Raw genomic sequence first — 17516 nt, forward strand, 5'->3', positions numbered from 1 at the left:
TCCTGCCACCATCATATTCCTCCAGAAACCTGCAAATACCCCTTCTGCTCTGCTAAGCTCGTATTTCCTGTTAGAAACACTGTAGCACACCATGTTTAGACATAATTTTGATGACCCAAAACTTGGGGGAATTCCTTACACACATGCCCCTACTTGTGCAGGTTGCCCAGGCAGACCACGTACCAAGAACATCCGCTGCTTCAAGGGAGTCACAAAAGCCTTTCCCAATAGGCCTGGTATGATTTGCTAACAGGGAGGTGGATTTGGCTAACATGCTCTGAGGGAAGAAAATAAACTTTAAAAAAAAAAAAAAAAAGGAAAGGGAAAGGGAGAATGTTAGACAACACTGCTAGGGCTCCTTTGCAGGAAAAGGCAGGGCAGGAGAGTTGCCTTATCCCTGTCCAGTGGGTACCCGTGACAGGACAGGTGCACCTCACAGGTCTCCTCGGCAGGATTCAAATGAGTGGGAAGGGGTAACATAGCCCAAACTCTTGACAAAGAGCCTCTGCTCCCAGCAGATCCCACATTGCTACTCCAGCAGATGCAAACAGGCCACACCTTCAACCACCACTTGAAAACACTATATCCATGGTGGCAAGAAAGCTCCCCACTAGGCCAAGCACATTTCTTCTTTCCAAGTTTGGAGTCTTAAAATGAAAGCAACGAGTTTGGACAGAAAGCCATGTAACTGCCTTTTTTTTTTTTTTAATTTTTAATCTCTACAGAGGTACATGAGGAGAAGAGGTGGTCACTTGTGAGTTTCTCAACTGCTAACAGATTTGTAGATGTAATTTCATCTGCATAAAGTTGACCCTCACTCAGGTACCTCACAGAAAATCTAAAATGCATTTAATTTGAGCTGTACTTTCCCAAACAGAGTATGCACAAACAAAATTTAACAGTCAAGGGAATTAACTGCTCAGTCACCACACCCACAAGGATTCATTGGGCTTCCTAAATGTCTTTGACCTTTTCCTACTACTCCAAGTACTCGGTCTCTCTGTATTTACAGCTTCACAGCCATCTACACTTAACAAGAAGTTCAGTGGATCAAAGGAGAGGCTTTTCAGCCTCCAGATTGTTGGCTGGATGTGGAGCTGGGTGCCCTCTAGAACTTGGCTAAGAGTACAGCAAAGGAATTTGTTTTTCAGTGATGGTTTGCCTGTCGTGCACACTCTTCTGTCTCATCTGAGGGAGACTGCAAAATCTGTGCAAATCCTCTTTATAGCTTTAATGCAACAAGAATGTGACATATAGCACTTCTAATAGTGCTAGTATTTGGAAAAAAATGAATAAAAGCAAGCATGAAAGCAGAAGTGCAGAGAAAGAGAAAGCATAGCCCTTTTTGCTGTAAGACATGGCCACACTATAGGCTCTGCATCTTTTTTCTGCAATTATACATGGAATTCCCCTTGAAGTCAATGCAGGGTTTTACAGAGATGAGCAGTAGGGCTTTTGTGGACAGTTTGGGGGAAAATAAAACAAAAGAAGCACATATACAAACTTCTCTGACAAAATGTAAATCAGATGTTATTCATCAACTGTATGTTATCACATATAGTCACAAAAGTAAAGAGGGGAAAGTAATTCCTTTTTGTTTTGGTAGCACCTTACTCTTACGGCTGTAATTTAAAACGTACAAATCCTAATATTAGGATCGTTGTACTAAACTTGTATTAAGACTTGGGTTTACTCTAAAAGGTCAACAGTTTCCAGCAGGGATGGATTCAACCTGCAGAGGCTGACTACATGTTTTATTTTAAAGACCTTCACAAAAACATAAGGCTTTGAGTGGAAAGCAGATCCCACCTCATGGCCATTTAGCCCGACCATGGTTATACTCCACCTCCTCCCACTAAGTCCTCAGTAGACAGACTTCATCTTTCTCACTCCAAAAACAGACAAGAAAACCGGTCCCTAATCTTCCCAGTTAGTAAGGATTTGTTTATCCCTCTCCTGCTCTGCCATGTTGTTGCATCCAAGCACCATGCAGCCTTTTCATCTCATTCTCTAGGGTTCGGCCTCAGAGGAACATTCTGCAAACACTTACTCATCCGAGCAGAGAGAGAGCCCACAGGATAGCTTTCAATGTCAGTGTTTGAGTAAGGCCAACTCCCTCGGTAAGTTACTGAATGTCCAGTTACAAAGTGTTTGAACTGAAGGCGATGATGCAATCAAAAAAGAAAAAAAAAAAAAAAAAAACAGAAAACAGCAACAAACAAACAAACAACAACAAAAATGGGACTTTGTGGCATAATGGAAAAATAAAGGGTGAGTTGGGCAAAAGGGAATATGCCAAGACACTACTACATATAAATTTTTACTGAATGAACTTTTGGGATGTTGCTGACATGGGAAACAAACAGAACATGAAGAATCACAACACACCAAGGAAGCCTCTTCTGCATCTTGCACACAATGGTTTTGCCTAGACAGTACATGTTTTAACCTCTGTGTGATACCAAGAAAAAGCTTCTTTTCATTTCACTTTCTTGCTTGAAGACAAAACAAGCAATCTACATTTCACATTTACACCCTACTCTCCCTCTACACCTTTAGATAATCTCAAGACAGTTATCATGCCTAGTTTCTGCAAAGGGTTCAGCCACAGCTGTACACGTACATGAGTCATGTGGCAATTGCTTCCCATTAGGTGAATCAAATTTAAATTCTATCCAAGACAGAGCACTTTGGTCACTGGCTGCATGTGATTTATTGTTCAACTCTGGACAGAAAGTGAGAGCTATGTTAGCAACAAGTTAGTCTGGCTTTCAGTGTTTGGGGGTGAGAGGAATAATCCATATGATTTACTGTTAAGTTTCAGGTAGGGTTTTTGTTTGTTCATGTTTTTGTTTGTTTTGTGTTGTTTTCCATGTGCTATAGTTGTTTGCATCTGAAAGATATACCAGCAGTTTTTGTAGGTTCTGCATATACAGAAATCAGGAAGGAGCAAGCTACACTATGCAACTGTAAAACAAACAAAAAAAAAATCATAATCTTTCATTGACTAAACCCAGACTGAGATACGTCAAGGCACCCTAGAAAGATTTTTCATTCATCAACAAGCCATTTTAAGTGTTATTTTAAATACTTCTGGGATCTGTCTAAGCTCTCCCATACAATTTCTCAGCTTTTTAATTAATTTGGGGGAAAATATGTTTTCTCTATTTTTTTTTAAGATTTTCTATGTCAACCAAAAGGATCTTGCAGTTACTCTTTTGACAAAGTGAGATTTTGCAATCTGTTTTTTCAAATCGTGAAGAGGTAGGCTTTGCATCTTAATATGGTTACAAAAATAGACAACACCAACTCTAATTTAGAAGATCCTGAGTTCTAGGAGGAGAGGTAACCAAATTACCAATTCAATTTTTCCAGCAGCAAAAGTCATTAGCATTGGTCATGAGTCTCAATTAAATGGATCACACAAAAACTAATAACCTTAAATCCTGTTACACTTGAAGATGACAGCAAAATTCCCAGATTCCAGTGGGTCTATCAGTCTATGACCTTGAAAGAGGAACTACGGTCTTTCAAGTCTATAACCTTGAAAGGGCCCAGAGCTTTGTAATGCTTTCCCGAGGACATACCTTATCTACGTATACTCATACCCAGTCATAAATGTATTTTGTTTGCACTTTAAGAGGAGGCTCCTGAACTGATTCACAGACAGTGCTGCCACAAGAGATGGACAAGCCACAGAGAGACTCTATGGCAGTCTTCTAATAATGCCTGCCTTTTACAGAGGTTGACCTCTTTTCACCTTGTTAAAAGCAGTAAGTAGTAAGTAATAGATCTTGTCAAAGGTTGCTCTGTAGAATAACCTCTGGAGATATTAGATAGAGGTGTCCAGAGAAATACCACAAAAAGGTGCTGACAAGGAAACCAAGGGGATTATGATTAGGAAGTGTGAATAAGCTAAGGTTTCAAACATACTCAGATTTTGGTTAGAAATGCTAGAGTACAGGAAGGAAATGTTCTACATAACATCAAGCCACCAAAAAGCACACTTGACAAGACAAGTTAAAGAGCCATCACACAGAGATTATATACTGCACTTGATTTAAGAAAAGCTACAAGAAATGCAATTCCACACTTAACGGGATTAAGTAAGAATATCTTCCCCCCCCCCCCAAAAAAAAACAACACTTGTAAGTCTCACGATAAAAACTGAGAAACTAATTTACTCAACAGCAAACAAAAATTATGTAACTAAAAAAACACTAATTGTTCCTTCAGCTCCCTTTTGATCCAATTTAGAACATTCAAATAAATCTAACCTTGTACCAGACCTTCCACCAGATGCTAATTCACAATAATAGGTTCCCATTTAAGACACTGACATTTCCTCAAATAAGACATGAAAATAAAAGACCCTAAAAACCTAAGGCAGTAGCATAACTAAGAATGATTATTTCCCCATGTACCTCAATTTCTGACTTTAACAGTTATGCAAAGATTTAATGGGATATTTTTTTTTGGACAGTGTTTTCAGAGGACAGCCTCTGCTAACTTTATTCTCAATGAAGTTGCCATGCAAAATCTTGGCTCCTCCCAACTAGTTTTTTCCAGCTCCCTCAGTTGACGAGGATATTGTTGCACTCCGTGGAAGGCAGTCAAAGTCTCTGACCCAGTCAGATCAAACCAGATCAGATAAAGTTATAGAAAATGTTCTGGAGATCTGGCACTTCTGCCAACAAAAGGCTTCAACCCAGTGTTTTGAAGTTCTCAGCCAGCCCAGCTCTCCAGAATCTTGCTCCTCCTTTATACACACAACACTATACTGTACACACACATACACACGTGCAGCGCAGGTAGACAGCAAAGTTAGAGAAACCTTAGCCCCCTAAACTGAGAGAGCAGACAAATAGTGATAGATGGATAAACACAAAATTGTTTTGCATCAACCTGAACGGCATTATGCAGCACAAAGCAAATACTTATTTTTGAGTGATTTATGGCCTCATGTCTTCCTTAAAATAAGTCCTTTTCAAAGGAGATGCGTCTCACTTTGAAAAAATGTTGAAATTGGGTATTCTGACTTTTTTGAATATTTTCCATCCCTTTCATTTTGGCAGAAGCTAGTCACAGAACTTGATCTGTGAACAGCTTCAGGCCTCTGCATACCATGTTCTTCAGTGACTTTCTTCTCATGAAAGTCTTGGGTGAGCACGTTTTTCCTCCAGGAAAGCCCCCGGCCTGCCTGCACGTGGCAGAGCATCTCCCCCCAGAGCTGCTGCTCATTCTCCAACCGCAGGACGCCAGCCTTACCCCTGGCAACTGCTGCTTGCTTTAACTCAGGACGAAATGGGACAGCAGAGAAACCGTGTGGCCCAACTGTCTCTTCTGCACAACGGAAAGGAAATCCCCTCCGTGCTAAATACAGGGTTTGGCGAGAGAGAAGAGGTTCTCTCAGGACCTTGCCACATTAGAGGCCATCTTACACACACCATGCTCAAGAGCACAGGCTGCTCTAAGCAGAGCTGGTCTTCAGATGGACAAGTAACCAGCATTTTTCTGTGGACACCAAAAGGATCACACTATTTTAACGTATGTTTTTGAGATAGCTATTGGGAAGGCACTGGGTATATGAGGAAGATGCTATCCACGGAGTTGTAAAAGGCTAAAAAAGTACAGTTAGTTGCATTTTCATTTAAGTCTTTCACAAATATTTTTGTTATTTCCGTAGCATTTAGCAGTTGCTTTTGCCCTTCTCTCCCCCAGCAATATGCTACAGTGTATTGCTGTGTATCCTTTATTGTACACGCAAGAGCTTCTCAATACAAACCAGCATGCCAGCTTGCAGCCCTGGTTTTGGTCTTAGAGTTCTGCCATGTCAGACTAAAAACAGTCGATATTGTACAAAACACATTCCCCATGTGATGCCTGCCCATGTCAGGTGCTACATGGCACTAAAGCCTTGGTAAATGTAGACGTGGACGTTTCCTGCCATAGAGCAGTATTTCCTAGGCACTGGAGCTGAGTAAGAAATTCGCTTGAAATTTTGCAAGGGCTCTCTGAAGACAAAAAACACCCGAACCTGGGTAGCTGGCAATTTTAGTAGTGGGGAAAGGCATAAGGTGACTTCTGCCGCTGCAGTAGCACGCACTGCACGGCGCGTGCTCCCATGCCATGCGGCTCAGTGGCACTCCTCGTGCTGCATCTTCTCCTGTCTGAAGAAAGCCTCCTCAAAGAAAAAGACACAGCAAGGACCTCATTGTACACGGCATGCCAAACTCACGCTTCACTGCCAAGGCATCTTCACTACGTTTAAGCTATTCGAAGCCAATGTAGAAAATAAAAATTTGAAAATAAAAACCTGTTTTCATGACTTGTGTCATAAGACAGTCATTATTGTATCTCTTATTGTCCTTATTACAAAATAATTTGGCATTATTTATGATGTTCTAAATATTTATCCTCAGCTTATTCTGCCCCCAAAAACTTTCAGTCTGCTGAAAAGCATTTGGCTGACAGTGCATGGACTAAAAACTGAACTGAAAACTGGGAGACTGACAGCCTAGAAATAGGCTATCCTTATATTTAGGGATACCAGCTTTTTGGCAAGAAAAAAATGTATAGAATCAGACAGTGCAGGAGAGAAAACAGAAGAAAACACCCTAACTGCTACAGAGAGAGCAGTGTTTTTAAGGTGTTTCCCTGTCTATCCTACAAGCCTCACTCAATTTAGGTAATCCAGTAAGAGGTTCAAGTGTATGGCCACAGTATAGCAGTAAAATGAAATATCTGGAACCCCGATTTTAGGGTATTGTTAAATTGATTGTCTCATCTGAGATTCATTGACTTTGTATTAAAAAGACCCTCCCATACTTTTCCACTGATGAAGGAAAAAAAAATGGGGGGGTCGGGGTGGTGGAGAATATGCATGTTTATTCACTGTTTGACATATTTGACTACACGTATTTGTTTCTCTCAAAGCTGTTTAACACTGAGGAATATAGTATCATTCTCGATGATGTTAAAAATTGCCTTCAAAGGCATAAAATAGGCGTCTGTGTCCTTATTTAACATAAGAGGCCAGAAATGTTTTTCTCCAAAGCACCATTTTTGCAACTTTAAGGTACGTGCAGAATATCAGCACTAATTGTCACTCATCACATTGAAGAATGCCTTGAAGGCTTCAGAAGTAGAGCACATACTTTTTTAGCTCTCTTTTGAAGAGATGGAGGGTGTCTCGATCTACAACAAAGAGAGCTTTTCTCCCAAGAACTTGCTAGGAGTTTGAATTAATGAGGAATTAAGTTGCATCTCAGCAGTTTTACTAAACTTTGGAGGAAAAGGACTCAATGCCACTAGTCCCTGAGTGCCCTCAATGCCCATTGACTTCAATGGGGATTGAGAAATGTCCTCATTTCAGTTGATATAGCACCCAGCCGTATTAGATGCAATCCCCTTCCCCTTCCTCCTAGGGATGAATTTTTCCCACTAACCATCCAATTTGTACTTTGGTTTGCCTGGAGATGAAATTAATATAGATGTTTTGGTGCTGACAATGTCTCTGTCAAATTATATAGTGCCTACTCCTGATGAAACTTGTTTGTTTTCACACCATCATCACTGATGATCTCAGCACAGCAGTGCTCCGAGAATAATGGTTTAGTCAACTGCAAAGCAGCAGAAGGAACATAAAACAATGTGTGCTTATATAGGCCCTACATAAATAGTGCTTTTTAAAAATGTTTGACAATGAAATAATAGTTGTGGTTTTGTTTCTTTCTTTTTTTTTTTTTTTTTTAAATAAATTAACCTCTGGATTGTTAAGGGTCCAGTGGACCTTTCCACACCAGAGACAGTTGTAAGGCCTGAAACTTCTTATTATATCCTCCTACGAAGGGTATACGCAGACGCTGTTTGTTGTGTACCATTATTGAACAGGGGTAGCATATCCCCACTCCACACAGTTTCAGTGCAGTCCATGGAGCAATACCAATTTCAAAAGTTTCAGAGCTGACCCCATGTACCCTGGGTCAGTTTAAGAAAGTTGTAATTGGATGTACACAATTAGAGATTGGGGGACAGGAGGGTTGAACACTGTCTATTTACTACTCTTTATAGTGTTTTTCTTATTTAAAACTCCTGTTGATTGCTCTTTAAAAGAAAAAAAAATCAGAATAGCTCCGGCAGTGACAAGATTTTTCACAATTTTGGAAAGACTTTGTCTGCTCTCCTTTGCAGCCTAGAGACTGCTCAGGACACTGGAGTGGCTTGGGCCTTGTTATTAAAATTATTAGAACTGTAGGGCTCCACTGTCTTCCCCTTTCTTTCCCCCTCCACCTCTCTCTTTTTTAAAGGAAAAGAAAAAATCCCACAAAACTTCACAAACAAAACATGACTGAGATCTAAGGCGTCACTCCCAATTCACAACAGCATTATTAAGAGAGAAAAGGCACATCGGTGTTAGAATTAGGCAGTGCCACATCTAACTGAAAAACTTGATGGGCTTTTCGCCTACGCTGTGCAAGCCTGAGGCTGGAGTGGCGACTGTCACAGCCAACGAGACACAGACAGATAGATGATGGAGAGTGCAGACTGCGCACCCACACATAAAGCTCATGAGAGGAAGGAGAGCGCACGGAAGGAATATTAATTGAGCACAAAATAAGTATCCTCAATATCCCCCTGCCCCCTTAAAAGTGGCCACGAGACAAGGAGAGCTACAAACATGTTCATCCTGGGGAAACAGCCACCCTTAACACGACATGTCAGGCTAGCACTTTAATAATGGGATTTGCACAGCGCGCGACTGATAGGCTACATGCAGAATGGACCCCGTGAATCTAATTTTCTCCTCAATGAGTGTTACACCAGCCTGTAACGCCACAGATTTCAATAGAGTTGCTCCAGATTTGTATCAGGGTGACTGGAGAATTAGGCTGTACTATGATTTTTTTTAAAAAATCCACGAGAATGTAATTCTCCTTACCCAGTCATACTCTTTTGATCTTCTCTACTTTCATAGCGGGTTATTTAGAGGAACTTGTCTTTTAAAGATTCACATCAAATTACTGCTTTCTCTCACTTTTTGCATTAAACCAGCAATTACTCAAATTCTACTTATTTCTATTCTTGAGTCCATACACTGCTTTATTAGCACTGAAGAATGAAAAAGTAGTAAAAAGATTTTAGAAAATGTTGTAGTAGCTTAGTACCTACATCATTCATTTTTTCCTCCACTGTCTTTTTAAATACCTTTCCATTACACAGCCAGTTTAAAAAAAAAAAAAATCTTCACACACTACACAGATGCACTTAAGGATATGGAAGTGAGGAAAGAAGGAAAATTCCTTAACATGTTTTTAATTACAAAATCTATTTTTTCCCCTTATTTTGCACACCATTGGGGAAATCTCTACAGTTGTAGATTCTGATCTCATCAACCTCAAAAAAAAGTGCAACACTACCACCCCCCCACCCCCCCAAATTTTCACAAGCAAAAAAAGCGTTTTAGGTTTTTTTTAGTCACAAAAAAAAAAGTAAGTTGATGTGGTGGTTGAAATTCTCACAAAACCTTTAAAATATTTCTTCCTCCTAAAACATTCACTCAGGAATTAAGTTAAACAGCAGGTAGTAAAAGACAGTCCTGAACAAAGTGATTGATTATGTTTTCTGTACACCATTGCTCAGCTTTTAGTTCTTCAGGTTATAAACTACTTCAATTCCAAGAACAGAAGTTTCCTATAAGTGAGGTATTCTCATGCCCAAATTTCTGACACACGCAGTGCTCGTTTTTGGACCAGCATAATTCCAGGTCCTTTGCTGTCACACTCTCAGATCACCTTTGGAGTTCCTGCTGGGCTCCTAAAAATATTTAGTGACAAATTAATTCCCTGACCTGACCAAAACCAGAAGCAGGCCAAGATTAAACCCACCGACTAAGATCAGTTCAGAGTAGCTCCTGCAGAGGTAGGGTTTACTATTCACAATTTGAAGCTCCTCACCTAGCAGCTAACTATTGCTATTAAATATAAGTTGTTGTTGTTTAAAGTAAAATAAGTGGTATGTTTGGACAGGGAATAATGGTAAACTAGTTCATACAACACTGAGTTACTGGCAATTGGTTTGGAGAATCAGTGCACAACAGAGCGACCTGACGATAACATCATCTGTATCTTGGAGGGCTTCGTTGCTTGCTTAGACCAAGTGCTATTCTGTGGGTAACCGCCGTACCAACTCAGCACTCCAGAACTTAAACATTTAAAGCACAATAAAGGAAAAAATACATATGGAGGGCAATGTGATAACCTCTCAAATTAGTGCTTACTGTAGCCGCTCACACAACACATCCTAACCCCAATCTCTAATTCCATTTGTTGTGCTACAGAGCCCCCTGTGTTGAGCATTACATACTAACTAACATTACTTACATATGAAAAAGCCCTGAGATGTTAAATCTAGGAACCACTGGTCCAGGTTAATTACTCACCTTAGGCAAATTAATTCCTGAGTTCTTGCAAACAGCTCAAAAAAGCTGGCTCTGAACAGCACTGTACTACACTACATGCAGTAAAAGAGTAACTGAAGGCATAAACCCACAAAGTAAACAGGGGAAAAAACATTTCTGCTACTAAATAAGGAAAAGATCACCCTAATTAAATACACTTCTCTGATAACTCCTGTATTAGATTTAGGGAGCGTGCTCAAGGACAGCAAGTTTAAGCTCAGCACATCCTTGGACAAACAAACAAAAAACAAACAAACAAAAAAACTTAAAAGTACAGAAGTACACTGAGACTGGGATTGAGTTCCGAAACTGTATCATGCTATTAAGTGGCAGGGGCACCCAAAGATGGGGCCCTCAGAAAGGTACGAAACTGGGATGAGGGCACACAAAGAAAGCCCTCAGAGAAAATCCTGCAGGGATGAGAAGGCAATAGAAACTATTTGAAGAGTTTACGCAGGTAGAAAGCTGAGGGTGAGATCAAACGATGCCCAGATCCTGAGTTATTACCAGAGGTCTCAGTACCCTAGTAAGAGTAATGAAAACATTCAGAGCCAAAGAAAAGCGGAACCGACTCCTGGTTCTGGCAAAGGGAGTACAGGATTTGTAGTATTTTCCCCCAATTAAATTCAAATCTCGTTCTCCCGTCTTCTTCTAAAGACGTTGCCCTTTTCATCACCCAGAGAGTGGAGCTCTCTGGCCAAGTGGGGCTGCACCCCACACCTCCACATCCCCTTACCTGGAATGCTGCCACGGTGGTGACATGAACTGTCTCAAAGGATGCGATTATAAATGTAGGACACCTACATAAACATTGCTAATTGCAATGTTTTGAGGCATTTATTTGGAAGTTGTGTGCAGGACTGACTTCTGGAACAAATTCTCAAAAAAGGGGACGGAAACAAGAACCAAAAGCAAAACAACTTTTAAGCTAAGGAAATTGTAGTAAGCTTTCAATGTTTTACTTTGAAAATCCTACAGCCTTCAGCAAAATCCTTGGAAAATCTCTTCATGTTTATAAAACAGCATTTGATATCACCATCTAGAAACGTACAAAGCAGCACAACCAACCCTTCCTAAACTCTCTAAAGCCAAGTAACAGCTGCATTTCCCATGTGGCGGCTAATAAAAAAAATGCTGACTCTCCACATTTTTAATTACAGAGTAAAATAACACCTGAGTGTAAAATAGTAGGCATACTATTATTTCAAAAGTGTCAGGGTTGCCCCTTCAACCGGAGCCACGACGTGAGCAAACGCTCAGCGCGCAAAGCAACAGAACAGCTCCTTGGATGCAACAAGGCACAACAGCTTTTCTGCTTCAACAAGTCTTCTCACCGCATCACTGGCATAATTATTTTATGCATGTTATGTCTGCTTGTTATGTATACCTGAGATAATTTAAATCATTTCTTTGAGTATAACAAAAAAAAGTATTTCCATAACAGCACTTTAGTTTTATGTGTCAAGTCTACGAAAGCTAATTTCTGTACTTATTCCTGTAATATGGCTCGTGTTCAAACGCAGCGTGGTAAGATATTGTCTGAGATCATTGTTTTGTCTGTGTTAAAGAACACTACACCGTAAAAGTTTCAAATTAACATAGTAATGTAAGTTTTAGTAAGAGGAAAAAGTGTTCTCATAGTATTTCATCCAAACTGTTGCTTTAATTTTGTGATCAACTTTAAGCATTTCTCAAGGCAGAAGAATGCGAAAGCCCAAAAAACAGAGAAGTATTTGAAGAGCCATAGAGCATTATAATTTACAGATCAAAATGTATCGTTTATCTATAAATAATATCTTTCAGGGGTTAAACAGCATGCAGCATGGAGAAGGGGAGATGGCAAATCAACAGAAATTGTTTGGAGATGTTGCAGAGTGGCAGCAACATACCAAGATATCTGATCGGCCCTGGCATTAGTGCCTACGACTGACAGAATCTCAAAACATTTCAAATACTTCCACTAAGACTCATGTGCATTCACTGCAGAGAGAGTTTATACATGAAAGATTTAGCTGAGTAAACCCTCTTAATTATATATGCCTACCTATTAATTTGATTAGTACGGGATACCAAAGCCAAAACAAAAGAATCACTTGGACATATGAAGCAGAACTGCGAGACCCGTTGCTTTATACATGTATACATGTTTCAAGCAACTGAGTCTACTGAGTAGAGTATTCCTGTAACAAGTTACAAGAAAAATCAGTATTTGCGGGCCTTGAGAAAAAAAAAAAAAAGTACTGTCTTGCTCCAAGAATAAATCATATGGTCCTTAATAATGAAAAGATGTTTAAAGGTGTAACAGTTTTGCTCTTCTTTTATTGCAAAATCTTATCCAGAATATTTTTCTCACAATAAAGGGTTTATAAGAGAGATGTTCACTGGAACTAAAACTGAGCTCTAAAGACAGATAATAATACATAAAGAAAGTGATAAGTCCTCAAAGCAACAGGTTTCCAGAAAATCCAAAAAGTTAACCAACAGCAGAAATAGGATGACAAAGATTAGGGGATATCTTTGATTAAATGAATTGTTTTAGAAGCAATAACAATCTTGCAAGACCTCCTCTAATATTAAAGATCCTCATGCCTCAATTACGGTCTCAGAAACAGGTTATTACCGGGGGCTACACGTAGACAAGTTACGAAGTCTCAAATCATTGCGATACTTACTCATCTCAGGGAGGACTCTGCCCACACAAAGGTAAAAGTTTCAGTACTTAAAATTACCTTCTAAAGGCAATGTGAGATTTCCTCTGCCTTATCAACTCCAGAACGAACTCCAGCTCTCCCAGAAGCAATCTTTTACTCCCCTGAGGCGCTCAGGATAAACGTAAGCAGTTGCAGCGTATTTTAGATTCACAAAGTGAGGAAGCAAACACCAAATTAAAAAGCACATACTACTCTTTATCTAGGAAAATAGTTCTGATAAATGGTGATATATATAAAATGGCAAATATAATCTCGCCCCTATCTTTTCTACTATCTACATATGCAGTTTGCTTCCCCTTTATGTTAAATGAGCAGAAGCAGAGTTCGATTAATTGAAGCTAAAAGATGAGTCGATATTTTGATTAGGGAGAGAGGGTTCTGATTGTCCTAAATGTGTAAAGTTTTACAAATCCTGCAGTTGTAACTTCTGGAGGAGTGCCATTCAATATTCAAGAGCGGCAAACAGAGCTTATTGCATTTTTTATAGGTTAATGTGAAACTTTTTGATATTAACCGACAGCTTGAGTGTCTCCAATTAAAACAGTAACACTTGGAGACGGCAGCAGTTTCTTTTTTCTGCCATAAATTAATTATTTCTACTTCTTGCTTCAGTGCATTTAAAGTTTTGAGACTTTGACGATCTCAACAGATGCAAACAAACATAAATCCCATCTAAGCTAACAGGGCAGCAAAAACATCCCAAAGTCTTCGGGCAGCAGTAGGTATCAGCTCTTCACGGTCCATGAGTGATAAAGAGGAATAAGAAATCCCTGGTTAGTTATCATAAAATCAGGCTCCTTACCATTATCTGTAGAGTACAGCCAGGTCCAAGTCACTTTGTTCAACCACCACACCAACTGCTCTTTCTATTTCGTGACTTAAAAAAAAAAAATAAAAAAATAAAAAAAAAAGCCACACTTCCAAACACCTCCCTTTGCCAGTGATAGCTGGGGGAAAAGCTACCCAGAGCTTTTAGGCTTCAGTAACGAAGGCCATCAGAACCGTGCTTCATTAAAGGGGTGGAAAAGAGCACAGTCAAGAGTCAGGTCCCAGGGTGCGGTGTTTGCCCCTCTCGTCCTCTCCTCCGGCTCACCGGGTCTTTGAGTAAATGAGGCTAATTTTTCCAGTAGCCTTTAACTCCCCAGATTAACCGGCATGGAAAATGTGACTAAAAACTCGCAGCGCTGTCTAGCCTCCGAGCCAGCACAGAATCAACTTTGTTGGAAGTGTTGAAGGACACCTAGCAAGCTGCTACTTGCTGGGTTCATAACCCAGCGCTGGATGTGCACACACAGCGCAGGACTGCGCCATCTAGTTCGCTGCCGGCAGACCCTGCCCTGCCCTGCGGGGAGGGGACGGACGGACGGACGGACGGACGGAGGGATGGAGGGATGCCTCAGGTTGCGGGGCTTCAGCACTTGGCAGCGTTCCGTTTCCTAATGATTCAAGCGTCTTGTGCGTGCGTGTTTTTTTCATAAAATATCGCCACCGAGATAATCCACGTCCCGTGGATATGGGAAAATTTAGGCTATAATAGCGCGGCGAACTTGTGCATCTATCTTTGATTTACAAGATAAAAGCAACTTTTAAATTAAAGAGCCTTTCTGCTAATCGAGCTTATTATGCCAGAGACGGGAATGATTTTCCTAGAAAGTTGTCCCTGTGTGCATGCCTATTATCTTTGCTTTCCCCCTTCCACTAATGAGCATTTATCTAAAGAGCCTGTTAATCCTCTGATGTGTGCTTCTGGTCAGAGGTAACAGTTTGAATAAAACCACTAATCACTTATCACTAATCACTGATCATTAATCACACTTCTCCCCGGTGCTTTGCGACCTGCACAGCTACCCTTGGGACTAAGGAGTCACAAATAAGGATTTTAGCCATTTCTTAGGAAGAATTCCCAGCTTTTGATACCGGCAACCGCATTCACCACATGAAAGTCACGAAATGCCAGGCGGGGGCTTTCAACACCGTACACTTTCCTACTGAAAATAAACCATCCTCTTAGGAAAGCTTCCCTCCTCCCGCAAAACCCCCACGAATTACGCTTCGCTTTTGCCTTCGGCTCTCACCCTCCGACTCCCAATTTTCTTTCAGCCCGGTTTCTGGATTATTTCTGCGTGACAGTTCCTTACAAGAAAGTTTCCCTCCACCGCTGTTGCTTGACGCACTGCTCGTTGTCCAAACGGCCAGACGGGGAAAGTCTGGTGCAAGCCAGCGGGTGAGGATCTCTGAAAACTGCACGGTCGCAAGGCAAAGCCCCAGCGAGATGCTTCGCAGCAATTAGCAGCCTTCCTCCCGAGCTTTGATTTCATCGAGCTAAGCGCCGCTTCTCGCCGACAAAATATGAAAATCTTTTAAGCTGGCCGCTCAGCAAACTCCTAATATCGCTCTGGGCTTTCAAAGAAATGCACATTTTCCCTTTATTCCTACCCACCCCTTCGCACGACCTCCCTCCTTTCGACTGAGCCCCGCAGCCGAGGGATCGCTCCCGGGGCCGGGACACAAATAATGGAGCAGGCAGAGTTGTGCGGGTCTCCCCCCACACCCCCGCGGCTCTCAGCCTCCCCAAAACTTCGCCGGGGGCACAGAGAGACCCCGGGCTGAGGCGGGGGGGCGCGGAGCTGGCCGGGGGGCGACGAGCGGGGCTGGAGGGGGGTGTCAGTGGAAGGGGGTCCCCTAAGGGCTCTCCCTCGCCCCGGTGCCTGCGGCATCCCAGCCGAGCATCCCCGGGGGGCACCGGCCCGCAGCGTGACGTGAGGGCCGGCACCGGGATCTCCCCGCGGGCACGGCGGCCGAGGGGCGCCCCCCGCCGCTAAAGTCGCCCAGAAGTTTGGGGGAGCCGGAGGGGAGCGGGGGGCAGCTGTCAGCGCCGGGCAGCCCCTTCCCCATGCCATGCCACCACATCTCATGGCACCCCATCCCATGCCACGCCATGCCATCCCATCCCATGCCATGCCACCCCATCCCATGCCGTGCCAACTCATCCCACCCCGTCCCCTTTTACCCCATCCCATCCTACTCCATCCCAGCCTACCCCATCCCACCTTACCCCATCCAACCCCATCCCATGCCACCCTACCCCATCCCACCTCACCCCGTCCCATGCCACCTCACCCTACCCCACGCCCCCGCATCCCACCGCACGCCGCCCCGTCCCTTCCCATCCCCTCCCTTCCCATCCCCAGGTGCCGGGCGCCCCCTGCCCCGCCGCCGCTGCCCTGCCCCGCGGGGGTCGCGCACGCCCCCTCTCCGCGCTCCGTCCCGCCGGAGCACCGACCCGTGCGGCGGCGGGGGGGGGGGGGGTGGCGGCGAGAAGCGACCCCCGGTGCGGAGCCGTGCGGGTTCCCGGGGCAGCGCGGTGTTTGCAGGAACTTACCGCCCGGCGCGGCGCGGCGCGGCGCAGCGCGGCGGGGACGGGACCGGCGGCGCGGGCGGAGGAACCACGTTGTACTGAGGGAAGGTTACAATGCGTGCTATTTACAGCACCATTACATCACCCGCCGTGACGTCACGTGGGATTCCTGAACTTCTAAATCATTGCGGGCCGGCGCGGGGGGGCGGGGGGGGGGGGGGGGGGGACGGGGAGAGCGGGGCGGGGGCGGGGCGTGCGTAAGCCTCGCCCCCCGCGGGGTGAGTCATCGGGAAGGGAGGGCACGCCCCCTCCCTGCCCCCCCCCGTCGGGGACGTCTGTCCGGCCGGCCGTCTGTCTGGGGCTCCCGTAACAACTTTTTTCTTTTTTTCTTTTCCTTCTTTTTTTTCTTTTCCTTCTTTTTTAAAAAAATTTTTTCCTTTTTTCTTTTTTCTTCTTTCTTTTTCTCTTTTTTCTTTTATTTTTTCTTTCTTTTCTTTTTTCTTCTTTTTTCTTTTTCCTTTTTCTTTTTTCTCTTTTTCTTTTTTCTTTTTTCTTTTCTCTTTTTTCTTTTTTCTCTTTCTTTTTTCTTTTCCCTTTTTAATTTTTCCTTTTTTATTTTTTCCTTTCTCTTTTTCTCTTTTTCCTTTTTCCTTTTTCCTTTTTCCTTTTTTCTTTCCTCTTTTTCTCTTTTTTCTTTTCTCTTTTTTCTTTTTCCTTTTTCCTTTTTTCTTTTTTCTTTTCTCTTTTTTCTTTTTTCTTTTTTCTTTTTTCTTTTCTTTTTTCTTTCTTCTTTATTTTTTCTTTTTTCTGTTTTCCTGTTTCTTTTTTCTCTTTTCTTTTTTCTTTTTACTTTTTTCTTTTTTCTTCTTTCTTTTTTCTTTTTTCTTCTTTCTTTTTCTTTTTTTCTTTTTTCTTTTTTCTTTTTTCTTTTTTTATTTATTTTTTCTTATTTTCTTTTTTTCTTTTTTTTCCTTTTCTTTTCTTTTTC

General features: G+C 42.3%; 1 protein-coding gene across 2 annotated transcripts in view; it reads right to left on the reverse strand.

The window, feature by feature from the left end:
• The window catches only part of CREB5 (cAMP responsive element binding protein 5), a 259614-nt gene extending 242952 nt beyond the window's left edge, over positions 1 to 16662 (reverse strand). Inside the window, exon 1 of one of the 2 annotated variants that reach the window (XM_083825947.1) lies at positions 16553 to 16662. Coding sequence is in view for 1 of the 2 variants with exons in the window: in XM_083825942.1 (XP_083682068.1) it covers positions 13973 to 13975 (3 nt within the window). In the remaining variant the exon portion in view is untranslated. The other variant, XM_083825942.1, reaches the window with a different exon arrangement.
• Between the last annotated feature and the right edge of the window lie 854 nt (positions 16663 to 17516).

Source organism: Anser anser, assembly GCF_964211835.1.
Source record: "Anser anser genome assembly, chromosome: 2".
NCBI classification, from domain to species: Eukaryota; Metazoa; Chordata; class Aves; order Anseriformes; family Anatidae; genus Anser; species Anser anser.